Source organism: Pristis pectinata, chromosome 13 (genome assembly GCF_009764475.1).
Source record: "Pristis pectinata isolate sPriPec2 chromosome 13, sPriPec2.1.pri, whole genome shotgun sequence".
Classification (NCBI taxonomy): domain Eukaryota; kingdom Metazoa; phylum Chordata; class Chondrichthyes; order Rhinopristiformes; family Pristidae; genus Pristis; species Pristis pectinata.
The window spans coordinates 41,203,080-41,221,099 of NC_067417.1; the positions used below are offsets into that span (position 1 = coordinate 41,203,080).

At 38.3% G+C, this 18,020-nt stretch overlaps 1 protein-coding gene across 2 annotated transcripts in view; it reads right to left on the minus strand.

The window, feature by feature from the left end:
• Positions 1–18,020, minus strand: part of znrf1 (zinc and ring finger 1) — a 173,000-nt gene that overhangs the window by 25,335 nt on the left and 129,645 nt on the right. For both annotated transcript variants that reach the window (XM_052028451.1, XM_052028452.1), the window contains exon 3: positions 16,302–16,407. In XM_052028451.1, the coding sequence (XP_051884411.1) occupies positions 16,302–16,407 (106 nt within the window). The remainder of the gene's footprint in view (positions 1–16,301; positions 16,408–18,020) is intronic.

An 18,020-nucleotide genomic window follows, 5' to 3' on the forward strand; every position in this document is an offset into this window, starting at 1 on the left:
GGTTGTGTTCAGCTGCCGGAGAAGGAATTTGCAGTGGGAGTGGGAGTGGAGTGGGAGGAAGAGGCTGTGGATCCGGAGGGACTGCTGCAGCAAGGGATAGGCTTAAAGCGAAAAGGATGATGTTAGTTCCCAGTGTCGTACTCCATAGGCTGTGATCTGCTGAGGAGGGTTCCCTTTAAGTTTGAATTCTGTTGTCCACGTATATGATATGAAGACCTATTTCTGCACAAATGCATGCATGCCTGTGTTAAAATCAGAGGTGGCATCCAGACACATGCTGCATGCAATTGGATGCTGCTGCAAATATCCAAGCACCTCTGTACATTTGAGTGCCAGTAATAAAAAAACCACCATGAAAGTAAACAGCAGACTTTGCGGAGCACCTGATAAGTCCCACATCAACTTTGCAAACAATATTTTATGTACCACACGTAAATGCTCTGCTACATGACTGAATTTCCATGCTGCACTCTTTGTTCTGGCTCCTTTCCCTACAGGCCAAAAATCTGAAAGAAATCACAAATCTGCATTCAACCATTCCCATGCTAAAGGTTCCAAGTCTTGATATGCTGCAGTATCTAAGAGAAAGGACTCACAATGTACACTAAATTCTAACTATTCCATATTCTTGAAGAATATAATTTTAAGAGGGGAGTTATGCATTACACATTGATCTCATACCATCCTTAAAAACTATTCTGACAAACTGTCATTGGTCAATACATCAGACTTTTCTCGCATGTCAGCAAGTGGGAGTTCACTTCATATGCATGACCCCACAGTCTAGGCTGACTTTTCAGTGCAATCTTGAGGGATTCATCACTGTTGGACGCGGCATTTTTTTTGAATGAGATGTTAAGTTGAGACTCTTGACTTCCTCCGCCCTCTCAATATGCACAAAAAATCTTTTGATAACATTCAAAGAACAGCAGATTAGCTCACTGCAGTGTCAACAGATGTCCTTCAACCAAAAGATCCAGAAACAGACTATATGTTTATTTCATTGTTGATAATGGGATATTGGTGTCTACATTTCAGTGCATTCCAGCAACGACTACAGTTCAAATATATGTCATAGGCTGTGAAATGCTATACAAGATCTAGGGGTCAAAAAGAAATTACATGAATGCAAGATCATTTCTTATAATCCTAAATACTGCAAACAGTGACCTTCTAACTATTGTAGAAAGCATTTATTTGGAATTCATTGGTGTGAGGTCATGAATAGAAGGCACTGTCCAAACTCCAACAATCTCATTTACAGCACTTGAATGAGATTCCCAAAGAGGGATCAAGACTCATTTACAAATGCAGCTTGTCAGCAGACAATTTTAACTAACTATGCTAAAGGATAAAGCACGGCAGCAACTTGAGCATCACAGGAGTGCTCTATCTCAATCTACTCCATTCAAGAACAAACTGTCCCACTTTTGCAAATCTGCTTTTACTCTACATGCTCAGAGCAGCCCAACCTAATAGCTATAATGGCCATTCTTTTTTCTTAATGAAAGTTAACTGAAGAACATTCACTGAACTGCAACAAATTCCATTTATACAGCACCAATTATGTAGCAAAATGGCACTTCATCTAGACCAACTATCCAAAATTACAGTTACAGACTTCCTAAAAAGGGATTTTTGCAGAGAAGTCAGAAACCTCCTTTAAGTAAATACCTCCATAGAATGCACATCCCTGAATTTTCTGAGAGCAACAATGCATGATTTTAGAAGTATTAATAGTAAACTAAACAGCGACAGAGATAACAGAAAAAAACCCAGATCAAAACAAAACAAAAAATATTGAATTCATATTCCAATTACATAAATAATACTGTTAAGTATACCTGCTGCAAACAGGTATACTTATAGAGATGTTCTTATAGAGATGTAGAAAGCAGAGCCAAAGTGCCTCAGCTGTCTTTTGTCAATAGAAGCACGCACATGAAAGTATAATTTTTAACAAAATGTTTATATGGAGACAGCGTTACATATCTAATCTTAAAACAACACTTGGATTCAGAAATCAGAAAGGTCTTTTAAAATGCTGCAGTTTCATTTTGTGCCTGGAAAGCGTCAAATGGCTCCTATAAGATAGCTGCATGACTCAGATTTTCCCCAGTAGCTATATCAATAGATGCCGTACTCTCACTGTAACCATGTGCAAAAAAAAGTAGCTTTTAACTACAGACTTGTAGTAGATGCAACGGTGGCATGGGTCAGTTAGTGTTATTCATCTTCAAGTCAGAAATTATTGATTCAAGTTCTCTTCTAGGATCTGAGCAAAGTCTATGGGGATACACCAGAGAAGTATTGACAGACGGCTGCATTGGTTGAGCTGACCCTTGGATGCGATGTCAAACTGAGGCACCGCCTGCCTATATCAGTGGTTAAGGAGGAAATTTAAACACTGGAGAGTATGCATCTTTCATAGGCTCTGAACACCACCACAAAAATTGACAATAAAAGCAGAGAATGCTGGAAATACTCAGCAGATCAGGCAGCATCTGTGGAGAGAGAAACAGAGCTAACATTTCAGTTTGCCAATGATCAGCACAATTCTGGTAATGATCATCTGTTTCTCTCTCCACAGATGCTGTCTGATCTGCTGAATATCTCCAGCATTTCAGTTTATTTCAGATTTCCAGACCCTGCGTTGCAGACTTTTGGCTATTCCCGTGAACAAAACGGGTGCTGCATTCACTTGCACTACTTTTTCCAAAGCGGTTTTATGTATCTATGAGATAGAAGGCACAACATAGCTGCAAATGTTTTTTCTTTTTAAATGATCAGAAACTGATTTTCCTTCGAACTCTTATTTTGAGAATAACAGCAGATGGCAGCATCTCACACATTTTTAGGCACCTTCAACTCTGATCCATGGTACTTTGGCTAATACTACAGCAAAATTGCCAGCATGGAGAAAGAAATTGTTTATTTCCAGATGGCACTGTAAACTCTGACAAAGATCTGAAGATTGTTAATCACAAATGAAAGAATACATTCCTCCTCTTAGTATTTTATTGGTTATGATTTCATAGAAATGTCAGTAATTCGCTACACTACATAGAGAATGTATGGAAAACTGTAGATTTTTTTTATATCAATAGTGCAGCTATTTTCTTTCAAATTAATTTCCCATCCTTCAGTTTTCCTGCCATGCCGTAATTCTTCCCATGTTTTCATTTTCAATTTAAAAACTTTTCTTTCATATTATTCTCAACTTACTTTCTATCTTTAATCATGCATTTTTCAGTCTTTTGTTCTATTGCTTATTCATCAAAGGGAGAAGCCCCAGAAATCCTCAGTATTGATTGATTGATTCTGGACCCAAGATGACTAATGGCATCAAATCCATTGATGCCTACCCACTACTGGCCTCCTGCTGCAGCTTAATTAGTGTCCCTTCATATTGTACACCACGAAGCTCAGAGTAAGAGCACAAAATACACCTTGGGCAAGGACTTCAATCCTTACTCTAGCCTCAAGATTATAAGAGCACCACCACTACTGACTGAGATCTGATGAACTTAAATACCAGAATGAGCTGGCAAAAGATGGCCAGAGAACCACTACTACCTGTCATAGATGCATTGCTTCATAGAAGTATTAGTAAGTGTGACAACCACATAGTCCTCATGGAGACAAAGTGATGCCCCAATCTTGAGGACACGCTCCATGTGGAGCATTGTGAGGAACGATCAGCAGGCTAAATAGGATGGATTCAAAGCAGATCCAGCAGAAGCTCTGTGGGCCATCAGCAAAACCGTATTCTGCTAAAACCCATAAACCCAGCAGAGCCTTCACTTTACCACCAACATCATCAGAGAACTAACCCTGCCTTAAATGAGTTCAGAACAACAAGCTCAGAATCGCGCCTCGTGTCCATAAAATGAGATATCAGCAGTGAAGCCACAACAAGAAAAAAATGATGGCTTGAATGCTAAGCAGCCGTGAAACATGCTGCAGGCAGAGATAGGAATCTCACATCCAGCATGTCAAATGACGGCTCTGCAGTCCTGTCAGTCACTTCCACTTCTACCATCATCACGTTGTGGCTGCAACGTGTACCATTGGTCAGATGCAACATAGCAACTTGTCAAGATATTTCAATAATTCCTCGCCAACCTATGACCTCTACTAGCTAGATGGATAAAGGCAACAGGCACTGGAGAACAACACTCATCAGTTCATCTCCAAATCACAAAGCATCTTGATTTGGAATATATTGCCGTGCCATCAGAGTCATTTAGAACTCCCTAACTAACAGCTCTGTGGGAGTACTTTCACTATACAGATTACAGTGTTTAAAGAAACTCACCACTACTTTCCCAAGGGTAATAAGGAATGGGTAATAAATGCTCCCCAGTCAGCAGTGTCAACATCTGATGAAGGAATATAATTTTTTGACATGCAAGTCAATAGGGAATTTAGCCAACATCTGATTTCAGATAGCTGCACCATTATACATTGCAACTTTAACAGTTTGGTTTCACAGCAAATCAGACCCTCATTCCAATCTTGATGTAACCATGCACCCAAGAGCTAAATTCCAGAGGTGACACAAAAATGATTCCCCTTGACAACAAGGTAGCAATTAACTGAGCATGGCACCAAAACACTCTAACAAGGGATCAGGAAGAAAACTCTCTAGTGGTTGTGGCACTTACTTGGGTCAAAGCAAGATGATTCTGCTCTTTAGTGGCCAATCAATTCAGTCTTAGGACATTGCTGGAGGAGTTTCTCAGTGCAGCATTCCAAGCAAACCAACGTTTAGCTCTACCATCAACTTTCCTGTGTCATGAATTCAGAAATTTGTTGATGACAGCATAATGTTCTTCTACACTTACAATTCCTTGCCAACCTATGACCTCTACTACCTGCAACAGGCACTGGCGAACAACACCCATCAGTTTATCTCTGAATAACATAGCATCTTGATTGGTGACGTTAACTGTACCCCTATGTAACGAGACCTAGATAACAGTAAGGCTAGGGCTGCTGTTAACATTCATGCTACATAATGCAAGACAATGCTGCTCTCCAGCAAGAGTCTTAACCACCTTACCATATTGATCAATTGCATTACTATTTTATTACTACCCCAAAGAACATTCAGAAGGTGACCACTAACCAAAAATTGAATTGAACTAGCCACATAAGCACTGTCACTACAACCCCTGGGCTGTGACAACTGGCTATTATCCTAGCTTCCTAAAGCCTTTTCACCATCTACAAGACACTAGTTAATAATACGTTGGAATGATACTCCATGTCTCAATGGATGCAGCTCCAAGAACTGTTGAGAAACTCAAACCCAATCCAGACAAAGCACATGTCCATACAGTACCCCATTTACTAGCTGAAACATTCATTCCCTCGACCATCATAGCAATATGATGGCAAAATGTACTATTTATAGAATCAACTATAGCAAGTTGCCAAGCAACAGTTCCCAAGCCACAACCTCCAGGACCAAGGCAACAAGTGCATTAGAACATCACCACCTCTGTTTTATAAAGACTTGGCTATACAGTACCATTCCTTTACGGTTCAAAACGGAGACTCACCAGAACCCTTCAAGGGTGTGCACTCAAAACCTTATTCGCGAGAAATGCCAAATCTCAAGCAACCATTATTCATTAAACTGTACCAGAATTATTTACTTTGAGAATCTATACACAGTTTTTGGTTCAGGTCTAATTTCAACACAGTAAAAAGGCATTTTAATAAATGATGACACCGTTAAGGCTGGGAAAATATTCACAGTTTTTTTTTACTATGGGTTCTATGAGGAAAGAATTGGTGAAGGATCGCACTCGATGGACCACATGATGATAGCTGTGAGAACTTGCGACATATCAATAGGGTACAGTGCACTGAAACCCACAATGCCAGTTTCAGCACAGCTTCACACAGTGAAACTCAAAATGTTGTCTGTGAACCTCACCATTGATATATGTAGCTTAGCAGGTGTGAGCTTTGCAGCCAGCTCTTAAAAACAATAGATATATCATAATACAATCTCCTGAAGCTCCCACTTTTTATGTGACTTTCACAAAACATTAGTGATCTACAAAGCTGCTTTGCTGCATGGAGGAATTTCCAGGCTGATGTATCTTCAAAGCATAAAGTAGGCTGAAATTCCACACCTGTTTCTCTTTGCTCCACTTCTCCTCGAACTTGTTTGGCAGACATGCAAAGCAGTCCCTACTGATTTGCAATGCACTGCACCACTAACAGCACATCCAAACCCAGCAGCAGTTCACCTTGACGAGTTATGAAAGCTGCCCACGGGGAGATGATTATTTAAAAATACCCTTCAACTTTTGTTCCATTTTGTGGTGCACCCTGCCTCTGATTTACTTTATTATTACAAAAGCACCCTGAGAGTCAGCTGTGGAGATGTTAGGTGCGCGTTCACTGCACCACCTACACAGAAGGAAATGCCTATTCTATAGTTCTCACAGCCTATTTCTAATAGCTTATATATCATTACAAAAAATACATATTTATGGGAAGAACGGAAGGTATTTGCTGGGAATGACTTTACATACTATTAATTTTAATATAACATCCATTGATGAACAGTGATTTGCACATATTAGTCTTTATATTTAATGGTGCCACTGCTTGGAAGAAGAAGCTCTCCAATCCCATCTGGGGGTCTGAAATTGTTTGGTATTCTCAACATAAGCGTCCATTTATTTTCACCGGTATCAAATAAGCTATTTCTGTAGGTTCATGTTCATATAACTTATTTGAGGAAGAAATTAACAAATATACCAAAATGGTATAAAAAGTGCAGATGGTCTATTTTCCACTGCTGCTTCCTCTGGTGAAGAGGAGCTGGTAAAGAACGGTCCACAACAGTTAACTGCTTTAGATCAGGTTCCTTCATAAACAGGTCTTTATCAATAAAGTAAGTGTGCTACTACATTCACACAGTTAACCATTACTCTAGCACTCATGCACAGATTTCATGCCTACATCCACTTCTGGCATAGACTGCTGCCGCTTGTGGTGGGACGATGCAATCAGAGGTCAGGTCTTCAAGCCCCAGAGATGCAAATGGTTGAAATATTACGGACACAGCAAAATGACTCAGGATGAGCGAGTTACGTAAACTTCCTTAGGGCACGCCATTGACCATTATGAAGTGTGAAATGACTTACAGGATTATTCAAGGAAATGAGAACCTTTAGGGTTGAATTAGCACATGGCACCAAAAGCCCTACAAAGGTGTCAATCGCTGAACCTTCCAAAGCCCATTATCTGGGCGAATCTGTGCGCCAAACTGCCTGGAGGAGATGGATTGCTCTAACCTAGTAGAGGGGATCCTTAATTTTATGCATGCAGCAAAAAGATGTAGACTGCAATTTCAGGCGACCATTAACCAGCACCAACTAGAAAGACCAGGGCAACAGTGACATTTAAACCTGGAGTGAAGTGAACTAGGCAGGGGCACTTGGCAGCAGGTCTGCCTAACATTTTGGCATGTCACTGCTTTTGGAAATGAGCCTCTGGATCCATTTCTCAACAGATGGGTGGAGGTAAGAAAAGTACTCCCTGATTGTGCTTTGAATTAGATCTCCCAGCAAAGGCCCTCCCCACTTCTCCTCTGTAATAGAGGTCATGTTTTCATCCCCTTGTGCAGGGTGCCTAGCGAGATGGGAACAAGAGAACCTACTTTGTTGTTAACAGATACAAGGCTTCATCTCAGAAATGCTTAGAACATTCAAAACCTGTGCAGTTTTGAAGTTCAGTGTGATTGAGTCTTTTGAACTGTGCTCCAGCTGAATCCCCAAGAATTGATGATTAGTTTAAATAGCACAGGTTGCAGGCTTGTTCCTGTTGTGCCAATCTGATTTATTGTTCATGACCCACACCTAGTATTAATTATATACAAGTAAATCAGTTTCAAGGAAGGCATCCAATGAACGCACATGCCATGTACCCAAAGCATACAGTACCGTGCATGCTGTGTACTTTGGGTGCATGGCACGTGCATTAGGCCACGATCGAACGTTTCATTGTGTCTAAAGTTGCACAACACCTCGTAACTGTGACATGTAATCAGCTTAATGCTACAATTCCACCCCTCAGTGCTCTAAACAAAACATGCATTACACAATTGAACTTCCAGATGTTTCCATCCTTTCTGGTTTCCTGCCAGTTTTTGCCATAATACACTATTATTTTGTATTAAGGCATTTTTGCATGGTAAAGGTGCTATATAAATGCAAGATGACATTAATTGGTATTTGAATGATTGATAAATTATATTAAATGAAGCAAGTCTTCTTTGAGATAAGTTCTTCAATCCAGTCATTGTAAATTATGTGTCCCTTCATTGAAATACCATGGAAAATTCCATATTTAACCAAAGATTTTGTTCATTACTCTTGCCCATTCTGCTTCTATCCACTCTGAGCAACTAAGGGTGACTCACCCCTTCTGCATCCTCTGTGGTATCCTAGCTAAAGTAGTATACATTTTGAATCAAAACTATGGATTTTGCATTTTCATTGATATTAGTTGCATATTGAAAACTGCATTTGAGCTGTTAATTAGGTACTGATAATGTATACAATTCTGCCTTTATAAGTATGAGATGAATCTGAAATGTACTTAGAATTGGTTGGGAGTGGCTCCCAGCCAATAATCCAGTCGAGGGATTTAGAGGATGTTAACCCATGGCAATAAAACTCAAGCAACTATAACCATTTGCATAAAGATTATATTATAAGCTTGAAATAATTCTCATCTACCTGTAATAGTTCATAATATAGCTCCATTTCTGCAGTGAGGTTTACTTGATTTGTGTCCAGTTTTCAGACAAGCAGCAGCTTCTCAGTGTAAACACTGTCAGTGCTTTCCATCTTCTTAATGTAACAGAACATTTACCTGAGAGGATTAACTAATGTGACACCATTGCTGCAGGTTTAAAACTGATAGGTGGGCTATTGTTTCAGGTGGGTGAGAGGAAGAGTGAAAAAATGATAGTCTGTTGAGGTAGGAATGCACATAAAGCATAATTGATCAATGCTCTTATGGCAAATGGAAAATGCTACTTTCAAATCTTACTTTTAAATGGATAAAAATTTCACATTTAAAGCTACAGTTTGAGTAAACTTGAAAGCATTTTTCTTCTGCTGGAATGTGACATGCCAGACATGTTTGAAAGACAGGCTTGACAACTGGGTACAGAAAGATTGTTGTACTTTTGTTTTTAGCTGGTGCTTTCTGCAAATGTAATGCAGCCTTATCTCATACTTACTAACCCTCTTAGGGAGTTATGTCGATCTGCTTTTTTTTTCCGCTCAGCCATATATTACGGGAAATTTTGCTCAGAAGACAAACTTTATTTTTGTTTAAACTCTGAAAAATTGCCCATATAAACTTAAAACTGTATTGACTGGTGAGCATTTAATGAGAGTCTGCTGTCACCTACCCAGAATTGGCATGGGGCTAAGTGGAAATGGAAGAAGTTTGTCTACAGGATCTTGGACAATTTCAAAAGCTTAACAATATCGTAAAAATGTGAACTTCAGCACTGCCTGGAACTAGGTTTCAAGATGATGAACCACAAATATTCCAGTGAGAAATTCAACAATAGAGGAGCGAGGAAGTAGGTTCAACAGTTCATGATTTAGGAAATCCTGTCTATGCAGCCTTACAGAGCTCCCTGCCTGCTTCTGCACTGAATTCACGGCCTTACTAGGAAAAAAATCTTTATCTTCATTCATCAAACCACAGTTTCTGATTTAAAAGTAATCTGACAGAATGCAATAGGTGGAATTGGAAATTTGAGCAGACCTCAAATTATAGTTGACGAGAAATGAATGAAAGTCGTTTATACTGCACAGATATTGAAGCTACAGCTTTGCTTTATTTATTGGATGCCCTCAACAACCCTGAAAGACTGCACGGACAGATACACAAAACAATCCACCTATTGGTTCATTCCAAGTCTCCGTGTTTTATCATCATTTTGACAGCTTTTTCTAGTGACCAGTTTCACCCATAGCAGGTTTTAAGGATGGATTTTGCTGCATTGTCTGGTGGCTAACAAGAGTATCTACTCTATGCTTCCTTAGTGCTAGATTCCGACAGGCTGGCATCTGAATAGTCCTGGTGAATAATCTGGTGAATCAAAGCCCACCAGGCCAATGATCAGAAATAAATAGCTTTTTAAACAATAATTTCAGGGATAAGAACTCCAGTTGTCAGCAAAATGACTAACTCCTCAACCTGCCATTTGCCAACCCTAATCCTCCTCTCATGTTCATGGGTGTCAGTGCTCAAAATACCATATTTACCTATATTCTGATTCACCTGATTCTTGGCCTCCCTATAACAAAGGCAAGAAAAGCAGGGCACATACTATCAGGGCAATTACTGCTCCTGAGAGATTTTTTTTGCTAAGATCGTTTATAACCTATAAGCAGATGCCTACTTATTACTAGCACATTTTCAACATTTGGACAAACTCTACCTGAGTTGCAGGGCGTTTACAGCATTTTCAGTTTTATTTTATATTTCCAGCATCCACAGTATTATGTTTTTGCTCTACCTCAGTGTCTTGCTTGCCACAGGAGCTGGTCCATTAACACATGTTAACACCTGTGTGCCTCCTTGAAAAGCTCTTACCACTCAAATGGAACCAACTATTTCAGAACATTCAGGAGCCCAACGTGGAAACACGTGAACAAACAAAAGCTATTAGCCCTAAACACACATGGGTCCCAGTCTGTGCATGCATCACAAGATCTGTTCAGAATCTGAAGCAACCTCTGAAAAAACACGTGTCCAGTAAGGAAAAGCACATTAAAATATCAAATATACCCTCTTACAAACGAGAGACATTACTCAATTAAAAATCAAGTAGTACTCAATATTTAATTGGGCTTTCTTTTCACTTCCAGCTATCTTTACCCTCATATCACCTCTCTTCCCAAATCTCCTTTGCTCCTCAGGTTACCTGACTAACTGTGAACAATTTCCTTCAATATATCAGAGTGAATGCTTCCTCACCCTGATGATACCACTTGTAACTTAACAGTGTGGGGAATCACAAGTGCAAATCCAGCACAATGCCCTATCTTTTGTCATTCAAGAGCACCACACAAACGTCTTTTGATTTAGCTTTATCTAGATTGGACTGAAAACCAGTTGCTCTACACAAAAAAAAAGTAATTACGTACACAACAGCTGCAGTATACAGAGCTTGATTGCACACAATTGAATAAGTAGTGATCAAAATGTTTTCTTTTTTTACTGAATTAAATGACTTAAAAAATATAAAAGCCAGATAGAAGAGCAAAGTTATCCAACATTTGGGTTATTCTGAAATTTTCTTATTCTAGTCTTAATCTAAGAAACAAACAGGAACCAATTTGTTCTTTTTTCGCCATTCATTTCCCATTTGCAGATGGAAACAAGGCATTATCAGTTGAAACCCTCAGCATTAAATTGCAGTTGTTTGTACCAAGTTATTGCATGGATGTGGGTCTAAATTCAGCCCACAGTGAAGGAAAAGGCACAAATTTCTAATTTTCTAAATTTCTGATTTTCTAAATAAAACAAGTTTAATTGAACTCAATTTAATTCACGATGGATGCAAGCACATGGCACTAAACTAAATACGACTTAGCACAATTGAAATTCAAATGGTTGTAAAATTAAATTGATCACACTAGTAAGGTGCTTTATTGAAGGGGTGAAACAAAGAAAGTTTCAGTGTTCGTAAATCATACAGGTTATATTCTGAGTCGGTTGGCACAACAGAGCAAGGAATTGTATCTTACGGTATTCACTGACATTGGTTTAAAAGCGACTGAGATTTTTAAATGATGGCCTTGTTAATGTATGCACACATTGTGGATTACTTTGGGAAAGAACCAAATCTGGGTATAAAATGAGGTGCTGATACGGAAGTGCTGATTTTTAGTGACTGCCCAATTCAACATACTGTATGCTGAGTTAGATGATAGCTTTGGTGAAATTAAATCATTTAGATAAGAGCATAAGAAACAAAAGCAGCAGTTGATCATTTAGCCCTCTTGCCCCATTACCATTCAATGATGTCATGAACAATCTTTTACCTCAGCAGCAGTTTTCTGTACTAACCCCATGTCCCTTCATTCCCTTAATAACCAAAACTACCGAATGACATCTTAAATAACCTCAGTAACGACTCCACAACCCCCTTGTGTACATAATGCCACATAAGGTTCATTATCCTCTGGTTAAAGAAATCTCTTTTCATCTATATTCTGAAAGGTTGAGTCCTTACTTTGAAACTGTTACCCTGAGTTCTAGACATCTCAGACAGGGGAAACATCATCCATGCATCGACCCTGTCAAGACCTGTCAGGAAAAAACTCTGTATATTTCAATAAGATCACCTCTTCCGAAGTCTAGAGAACTTTGCTTTAGTTTGCTTAATCTCTTTCCATAGATCAATTCCCCTTCATTCCAGGAATTAACCTGGTGAACTTCCTTTGCACTCCCTCTATCACAGGCAAACTGTTCCTTAGGTAGTGAATCAGACCAGTATATAATATTCCCAGTGTGGTCTCATCAGGATCCTATTTGTTTGCAGTAAATCATCTCTACTCTTGCACTCAAATACTTTTGCAATAAAGGCCAACTTAACATTTGACTTCCAAATTGCTTTCTCAACCTGCATATTAACTTTCAGTGATTTGTGTACAAAGACACCCAGGCCTTCTGAACGATGACATCTTTCAATCTTACACCATTTAAAAGATACCCTGTTTTTTTTTAACCTTTTGTACCAAAATGGATGGCCTCACATTTTTCCACATTCTATTCCAACTGCCATGTTGCCGCTGATTCACTTTAAACTCTATATCTCCCTGAAACCTTCTCACAGCCCACACTGCCACCCAGCTTTGTATCATCAGCAAATCTGGATATACTGCACTTGATCCCTCCATCCAAATCATTGACATAGATGATGAGCAATTGGGATCCTAGAATGATCCTTGCAGCGACCCACAAGTCATAGCCTCCCAACCCAAAATAATATATAAATTCCTCCTCTTTGTATTCTCCCCATTAATTGACCTCAGTCCACGTCAGCGTAGTACCCCCAGTACTGCACACTCTAACTTTATTTAGTTTCAGCTTATCGAAAGGCCTGAGAGTAAACATTCACTACATCAGTTGGTTCACCCTTAATCACTGTACTAGCTACAGCATCAAGAAAATCCAAAGGATTTGTCAAACATCATTTCCCTTTCGGAAATCCATTTTGACTCTACTCAATTCTATTATCTTTTAAATGCCCAGTTACCACATCCTTTATAACAAATTCTAGCATTTGCTTCCTATATGTGTTGGCCCAACTGGTCTACAATCCCCTTTTACATCTCCTTCATTTCTTATATGGTTGGAAATGTAACCCAATCTGTGGGAAGAGTCCTAGAATTTATGGAATTTTAAATGATTCACGACCGCCATCTCTTTCAAAACCTTTGGATGTAGGTCGGATCCTGGGAATTCATTGGCTTTCGGTCCCATTTACTTCTACAATACCAATTTCTTAATTAACAGTAACTTATGTGATGCCCTTTGGTTTTCACTAACTGCTGGAGGATTTTGCGTTCCATGAAGTCAGATAAAGTATATATTTATTTATCTTCTCTAATATTTGCTTATTTCCCAAAAAAATAATTTCTTATGTCTCAGTTTGCAAGAAACCCACATTTCCTTTTTACATAGCCATAGAAGCTGCTATACAGGTGACCCTGCATTATAGGCATTCGGATAACAGAAATTTGCCCTTACAGAATTCACAAATCACTACCCAAAAATTTGAGATAAGGAATAAAATTCACTCTCATGGAATTTACAAGAAAAAAAGTAAATAAAGAGACACAAAATAATTTTCTTTCAACTCGCGTTTGTTGATGTGCAGATGATGCAGCTTCGCATTACGGAAAATCACAATACAGTCCATTTTCTCAGAACACGAAACCCTTGGAATGCAGGAATGCCCTGGTCTGTTTCTATGTTTCTCGCTAGATTGCTCTTGCATTCTACTCTCCTCTTCCTTATTTTTACTTCCTTTGCTGAATTCTGAAATTTTCCCAGAGCTTAGAATTACAATTCTTTTTGACAAAATTATTAGCCTTTTCCTTTGATCTACCCTCTTAACAGCGTTAGCCACAATGAACCATAGCAAACTCATGCCTAATATCTTCTCAGTTTGTTTTATTTAGATTTTAGGGCTCTAATTTCAAAATGTACTAAATCACTTTCAACCTCTATGTTATATTATGATCCCTTATCCCTCAAGGCTCCATAACTACAAGATTATTAATTAACCCGTACTCATTTCACAACACTAGGTCTAAAACAGCCTTTTATCAGTTCCTCAAGACACTAATCTAGAAAATCATTCCACAGACACTATGAATCTCTCCTACGCATTATTGCTAATTTGTCTTGCTCATTCTACACATGAAGTGCCTCATGATTATCGCCTTACCCTTGTTATCTGTGTTAAATGATCTAATTCCATGGTTTATACCGTACCCAATGGTATAAACGTGGCAAAATTCACTTGAAATCAGCACAATATCTGACCTGAGAATGTTTCATACTAATACAGGTTAAAAAAAATTGCAAAGCACTATCACCCTAACCTTCAGCACAAGGTCTTATGTATACATAAAAAACTCTTACCATTCACATTTGGAAACAATAATGTAGGGTTGGTAAAATAAATCCAAAAGCTTACTTGGTAAGCTAAATATTATATGAAATATTATCATTACATGTCCCATTAGCCAGCGTGTTAACAGCTCGGCTGACTCTTCAGTGTTCTATATATGGAACAATACTTGTACTGTACTCCAAACACCTAATTAGATAAGCAATCTATCATAGAAACAAAAGTAGCCACAGTGACCAAATAAGACCTAAATATCTAAAATGCCACCATAAAAAAAACTTGTGTTCAAATATTACTGGTAGCCCTACTGTTTGGTTGGGGATTAGATAGGGGATTAGATAAATCCAAATCTTAATCACACCTCAGTTCATTAACATAATCTTCGGTTAGTTGCCACAACAAGGCAATGCCACTATAGAGAGGAAACAGTGACATCACAAATATATTGTGTTAAAAATACCTATAATAAAAATAATTTGACTTGTAATTAATTATTTCCATATAAAATAAGAACAAAAATATACCTGTGACATAATAGGACTAGTTTTGCATCCCAGCAGTGATCAATACAGGTGACCACCGCACCACGGCCATTCAGGTTACGGAATTGCGCCTTTACAGAATTCACAAATCACTACCCAAAAATTTGGGATACAGAATAAAATTCACCCTCACAGAATTTGTGGGAATAAAAAGTAAATAAATCAACACCATTCTCTCAAACTATATCATGTTTAAACTTGGAAAAAATTAGGAGTGGTACTGTTGATCCTTCACTTAAATTTGAAGATATTTGGAGTCCATTTATTCAATATTTTCACATGCTATAGATCCCCTTTCAATAACATTCCAATTTACAGGAATGGAGTTGACAACATAATATTGCTCTGTTTCTACTGAGAAATTTCAGTCCAGTCTTTTTTTTTCGAAATTTTTCTGTTTAGTTTAGTTTAATATATTGTTTATAATTTTTCTTATTGATTTGGGGATTTTTTTTCTTTTCTTTTATATATATATAAAAAATAAATCTTTTTCTTTCCCTTTTATATTATATTTATTTACTAAGAGATCGTGAGATCTAGTTTTTTTTTTATATTTTATTGTTCTTCATGATTATCTATGCCATGATTGTTCTCCTGATCTCATTACATGTATAAACATGGATGTTATATATTAATCTGTATTAATTTGAAAACTAATAAAAAGATTGAAAAAGAAAGAAAGAATCAACACCATTTTATTTTCCAAGTAGTATTTCTTGATGCATACACAGATGACATAGTATGGAAAATCTTGATATGGTTTATTTTCTAGGAGTGCAACCCCCACCCCCCTGTAATCAGATATACTTGTCACACTAACCTCTCTCACCCTGGTTTATGACTCTGTGACTCACAAGAATTAGAGCCCCCAAAACTGAAGCTCAGTGCTGCAGACAAGGACTCATCACCTTACATGGTATCATTTGCTTTATTAAAATGTCTTTCAGATAATCTGAAAATTTGTGGGCATTAAAATCATTCAAAGATGCAAATACCTGGCATCATCCAATGTACCAAATTCAGTACTTTATATGTATACTGTAGAGGCTACCTACCTTTTATGGTAGATACACAGACAAGGAAGTCGAGCTATCGTGTCTCCTTGCAGAAGCTCCTCCAAACAGATTACACATTCTCCAGCATCTTTACTCAGCACATCATCTGTAAAGTAAAATTTTGTTTTACAAATTTTTTGAAAAACCATTCCATTTGTATATTTATTTTCATCCATCTTACTGTGTGTGTAGAGCTGCTTTTAACTTCGAGCTGAAGAGCTTGATACACTGACAAGCAAATGAACAACTTATTTTTTAATATCATTCTGTTTCCTGCAAACAGATATTTCACTGTAGATTAAAAATCCCTATGCACCATTTCACTTATCTAATACAACAATGGATTTATTAAGTGAGCAGCTATGCAGCATCGCTAAGAGAATTCAGTTTCAATTCTTGGTCTGTAGCAAATTTGCTAGTAATGCTGAAGTTTAGGCATTTTGAAGGTACTGTGAATACTGCTTATGCTATATCCAGGATTTAAAAGAACCACGCAACTGTGCTATCCTTGCTTTAAGAAACTGCTGTTGAAAGTTTACTCCTCTTTAATTGTGTTAAAACCTGACATGCACGTTGCACAGATAGCAGTTGCTGTGTCATTCTCATGGAGATGGGTCAGTGCTTTTAAAGAGACATTTCCACAGCAGCCCAAGGCTGATCTGATGAGAAAGCACAGGGTGAGGTGTGTGGAACAGGGAGGTGATGCATTCTTCAGAGGTAGACGCCCCCATTTTTCCGACCGTAGAGGGGCAAATCACCCCCATTGGCCACAGCTGGCCCCAAACTACCATGATCAGTGGCAGAAGCATCAGTTCCACAGATTGAAGAGTTTGTGGACTGCAGTTAACAGTTTACAGATCCCTTAACCTTTACAGAGACTGGTGAGCGAACATGGCTTTCCTTAATAAAATTATTACAAGGGCTGCTCTTCACAAACAAAATGTGCCAGAGTTAACTTAATTCATTATATTCATCATGATGTACGTCTCAATCTATTTTGAGTTATTTATAAAGGTTGTAAATCCTAAGCTTTTGATTTGGGGCTTTGTTCGTAGTACACCTGTACTCAGCTTGTACATCTGCAGATGATAAAAATGTTGATAATTTGTGAGCACTTGCTCATACAATTTAATAAGCAAGATTATATTTGAACATGGATGACTGGATGCTCAGTCGCCAAAGTCTGTGGACTAGAATAACTACTGCAGATTATCCTTGACAATGGTCTGACCCCTGTGATGGTGGACATAGAAATCAACATACTCTTAGGGTTTAAGAGTTATTGTGTGGCTGGTCTTTGGGATAGCATTGCCTAACTTTGTCACAAGTATTGAGATGTTGGTGATGAAGTCTTTGTTTACCTGTCTCATATTCAAGTCTTAGGTTGACACAAGATGGCTTGTCCAATTTCTTTCTTATAATTTTTGTAGTGGTTTGACACAAGTGACTGGCTTGTTAGGCTATTTCAGATGTGGAGTCAACCACAATACCATCTTGGGCTGCAAGTTTCCTCCCCAAAAGGACATAGAGCAGTACAGCACAGGAACAGGCCCTTCGGCCCACAATGTTGTGCCAAACTAATTAAGCTAATGACGCCTAATTAAACAAATTCTTTCTGTCTACACATGGTCCATATCCCTCCATTCTCTGCATATTCATGTGCCCAAGAGCCTCTTAAATACCTCTATCATATCTGCCTCCACCACCACCATCCCTGGC